Source organism: Coffea arabica, chromosome 4c (assembly GCF_036785885.1).
Source record: "Coffea arabica cultivar ET-39 chromosome 4c, Coffea Arabica ET-39 HiFi, whole genome shotgun sequence".
Taxonomy (NCBI): Eukaryota; Viridiplantae; Streptophyta; class Magnoliopsida; order Gentianales; family Rubiaceae; genus Coffea; species Coffea arabica.
The window spans coordinates 14,548,076-14,552,287 of NC_092316.1; the positions used below are offsets into that span (position 1 = coordinate 14,548,076).

The following is a 4,212-nucleotide window of genomic DNA, read 5'->3' on the forward strand; positions in this document are numbered from 1 at the left end:
ACGGTGTAATTTTGTTTGCACAACGTGTAATTTTAGTACAAAATTTTGCGGATTCCACACACATTCTGAAAATCGATATACAACTAGTGATTTGGACCGTACATTTTTTTGGTCAAAATCTGGCCGTGAACAGTTCATGCTTGGTCTGGGGCTCCACATGACTGACATATGTTAATTCAGGTCACTTCGTCAAGAATGCTGCGCCAGCCATGACCTACACTATTTGTCTATACATATATTTCGAAATCTTAGCTATCCAAACTCTCTTGTAACATTCCACCATATTATCCTCTCTCGAGTTTGCTATCGTCTTGTTTCTTTAGCTGTACTTGATCAAATTTGTCTGAGAATTCCAAGTAGGGCTATGGAGAATAATTGTTCTAATGATGCTCCAAGAAAGCTTGATAGAAAGACTATTGAGAGGAACCGAAGAATTCGCATGAAAGGTCTCATTTCTGAGCTTGCATCTCTTGTTCCTCCTCAGCATTTTAAACCATCTAAGGTGTTTTCTCATTCTCTTTTTATTTCTCTGCTTAAATCTTCTTTACTTCTTACGTTTCTGATTTTGAGATGATTAATGAATTTTCCTTCTCATTTTGGCATGGATGAAGTACTAGGTTTTGATGTTTGGTAAAATTTCCAAAGCATAGAATTAGTTAGGATATATGATTAGGGTTTAGAACTGCGGGAAAATTTATTGCAGTAGCTAGATTACCTTCATTTTAACAAACAATTGGTGGTTTTTTTTTCTATAGAGATAAATTATCAAAAGAATTCTACGATTACAGAAAACTTGAGGGAAAATGTCATTTTCAGACGCTTTACTTCAGAAATTACACTGAAACCATTTTTTGAACTTTAATCTTTTAGTCCATTGTTAAAACCATGATTTGGTTTCTCTACAATTCTACAGTATTGGTCAGAATGCATCAATAAGAAATGAATCCAGTTTGTAACATTTTTTCTTCACAACAGCAAGACTATAAGAGTTTTTTTGTAACTATTGGACCAACTCCAACGGTTAGTTTGTAGCATCATATAATCGTTCATAAGAAATTATTTGATCTGTCTCAACAATTCTTGTTTTCTGGTAATTTAGGTTGCAATAGAATAACCTATTGCCCCCCATCCCCCCCTGCCCCCGGTGCTTTTGAAAGAAAACCACCTTGCGTAATGGAGATTTTGGCATATCACTGTATGTATTGCTAAGAGAACGAGGCAAATTTCATGGAGGTGTTACATGGTCCTATGACCTTAATGACCTGCGAATCATATTGGTCACATCACTTTGAAATCTTAATATAAGCAAAACTTTGGCCTCTCTACTCGTAAATTTCTAAGAGATGATTGTTTAAGCTATTATAATATGATTTGCACCCTGCCATTTTGTTTCTGTTAGAAAGAAACGTGTTCCATGTGGAGAAAATGCCTTGGCGAAGTTCAATGTATTATTATAAGAGCCGTTGATTACACAAACAATATCTATACCACCGATATGGGACAGGCTGAAAATCATATTACAATAGCAAGGTTATGTGTCCCCATTAGATGCAAGGTTAATTGTCCCGATCTGATAAACACATTGAATCTGAACTTGTTTCTATACTTCATTGCAACATAAATGTTTGAATTCAGACAAGTATCTTAAAGTCTAGTTGTTTCTTTCCAAACTGATAATTATTGCACTGATCTCCTAAGTTTGTTCGGTTAAGTGTTAAATCTCAATTACGATGCCAAAATTGTCCTTTTTTTTTTTTTTTTATCAAAATGGAAGAAAGATATAGTATCATGGGGGCATGAGATTTATTACGTGATATCAGAGACATTTCAATTTCACAAAGCTTCTCATACTCAGGGATTTGATTTGTATTGCATTTGGCTACAAAGTTTAGAGTCTCTTATATGGTAAATGCAGGAGATGCTAAACCAAAAGGACCAGATTGACCAAGTTGTTACTTATATCATGCAATTGAAAGAAAGGGTAGAGAAATTGAACAAGAGAAAAGAGAAGTTAAAAAGCGAACATCAAACAAAGGGTACAAATCCCAGAAATTCAGCCATTCCGAGCTCAAGAATTCCAGTTCTGAAAATCATGGAAAGTGATTCAAGCTTAGAAGTTGTTTTAGTAACTGGTTTAAGGAAGAACTTTGCTTTACATGAAGTCATCCAGGTTCTTCATGGACAAGGATTGGAAGTAGTTAGTGTCAGCATTTCTACCATCGAGGAAAAAATTTATCACATATTGCACGCTCAGGTGATTATCAACCTTTCTTGTTTTAAAAGAAAGAAATGTCGAATGTCTACATAGTTTTCAACTTTTTGCGGATTAGAATTAGGAAGATATTTAGCACACTAAAGAGATTTGAAGCCTAAATTGACCTCTCTTCGTCTATTTTCTTAATTTGCAGGTGAAAGTTCCCAGATTAGGCGCTGATACTTTGACAATTTACGGTAGATTGCAGAAGTTGTTTAACTAGTACGTATAGTCCCTCAACTTGAACTCATGATCTTAGTTTGATCTCAACTTTTCCAATCGGATAATAAATTTCTTAACTTATAAATTTAATTCTAAATGGCCTTTCAAAGTCAAATCTAAGTATGTATTTTTTACTTCCCCATCCCCTGAAAACCGCCCCAAGACTTTATTTAATGTTTATTTTCCAACTCCGAGTTAAAAAAAAAAGTCATATTTGCCCCTTTGAATGGTTTTGATCCAGTATTTAGTACCTAACTTGACTAGCAAAAATTGACAAAACTATTTATCTAAAAATTTACATAAACCAAATAAAAATTAAAAAATATTGGAATTTAGAGGAGGAAAATACGCATGTATATAGCATCAGGAGGTAAAGTGAAAATTAACATATATAGATTTGGCTTCAAAGGAATTTAGAATCAAATTTATAAGTTGAAGAATGTAGTGGATATTATTAGAAGTTGAGGGATGAAATAAGATCATGGATAAAGGTTAAGGGACTATGGAAGTCAATTATACTACGTTTTATTTTTGCAACAAAGCGATGAAGGGAAAAGAAGATATTGTTTTGAAGATGGTGGGAAAAATAAATAAATGAATAAATAAAAAGGCATCCAATAATTGCTCAAAGAACTCTGACAGTCGGGCTTTAATTGCATGAAGATTGGATTTCAGAGCATGAAAGCTCCTCCAAAAATTTGAGTGATGGACTATTGTTTTCGTTCCCTCACAATTTTTGAGCCTTTATTGATGCAAGGATATCGGACTTTTATTAATATGCATGGATACGAATCATGTTTCATCTTTCGTTTGCTTTTCACAAGAATAAGAATGATGTAAAATTTTATTCCTTGATTCTCTGTATCTGTGTCGTTGGACGAAACAGTTCTTAAGAGTCGTTTCATGAATAAAGGTATGTTTGGCCAATGAATTAACATGTTAATCCTTCAAAAAGGAAGTCCCACTAGCAAGAAATAGTTGTTCAACCACATATAATTATTTTAATCTTATCAGTCAACCAACTAACAAATTGAATGCTTAATCACACTAAAACACCCTCGTAATTCTAGGTAAGTTGCATTTTGCTCCCTAAACTCATATAGTCATCAGTTTGCCCCATCTGACTACTCATCAAAATTCTTTTGTTAATTTTTCTATCGAAATAGACATTATAATAACCTTTGTACCCTTGACTATTACATCCCCCGGTTAATTTTTTTTCCTTGTATGACCACATGTTCTTCTCGATACTATTACTATTTGCATATCTAGAATCAAATTGTAGAATTTGCTAAACTCATCATTTTATTCTACTATATTTGTTTTGCTTTTGTTATTGTTTTTCCTTTTAATGATTGACTAATTAAAACTTCTAGCTTGTTTTATAGTGAATATGCCAAATATGCTTTGAAATTTAGCAGTGTTCTAATGAATTATTAATGGTAGTAAATTAACGAATAATCAAATGTAAAAGAATGAGTTAAAGGGAAAGAAATGACAATACCTGAGGGAAGGAAATAATGGCATGAAACAAAGAAGAAAAACAAACTAGAGTCTAGAGGAAAGTATCATTAACCTTTGCAGTTAATATTTTCATATCTTTTTAGAAGGAAAAACTAACAAAGTTTTTAGATTATTAAATAAAGGGGGCAAAGTGTTGTAAATGAAAAGAAAGCACAACTACCCCTAATTAAATGGGATTTTAGTGTAATTTAACCTAAACCTGAACCCTGAAA

At 33.0% G+C, this 4,212-nt stretch overlaps 1 protein-coding gene across 1 annotated transcript; it reads left to right on the forward strand.

Annotated features, from left to right (window-relative positions):
- The first annotated feature begins 364 nt into the window (after window positions 1-364).
- On the forward strand, window positions 365-2,477 carry LOC113739108 (transcription factor bHLH162-like). Its single transcript, XM_027266353.1, has 3 exons — window positions 365-502; window positions 1,916-2,254; window positions 2,409-2,477. The coding sequence occupies exons 1-3, from the start codon at window positions 365-367 to the stop codon at window positions 2,475-2,477; spliced, it is 546 nt and encodes a 181-aa protein (XP_027122154.1).
- Window positions 2,478-4,212: the final 1,735 nt, after the last annotated feature.

What these genes read in the sequence shown, in the direction of transcription:
- LOC113739108 (XM_027266353.1), top strand. Translation starts at nt 365, where the DNA reads ATGGAGAATAATTGTTCTAATGATGCTCCAAGAAAGCTTGATAGAAAG. An exon ending in AGCATTTTAAACCATCTAAG is followed by an intron (nt 503 to 1,915) that starts GTGTTTTCTCAT and finishes TGGTAAATGCAG; the next exon opens with GAGATGCTAAACCAAAAGGA. An exon ending in ATCACATATTGCACGCTCAG is followed by an intron (nt 2,255 to 2,408) that starts GTGATTATCAAC and finishes CTTAATTTGCAG; the next exon opens with GTGAAAGTTCCCAGATTAGG.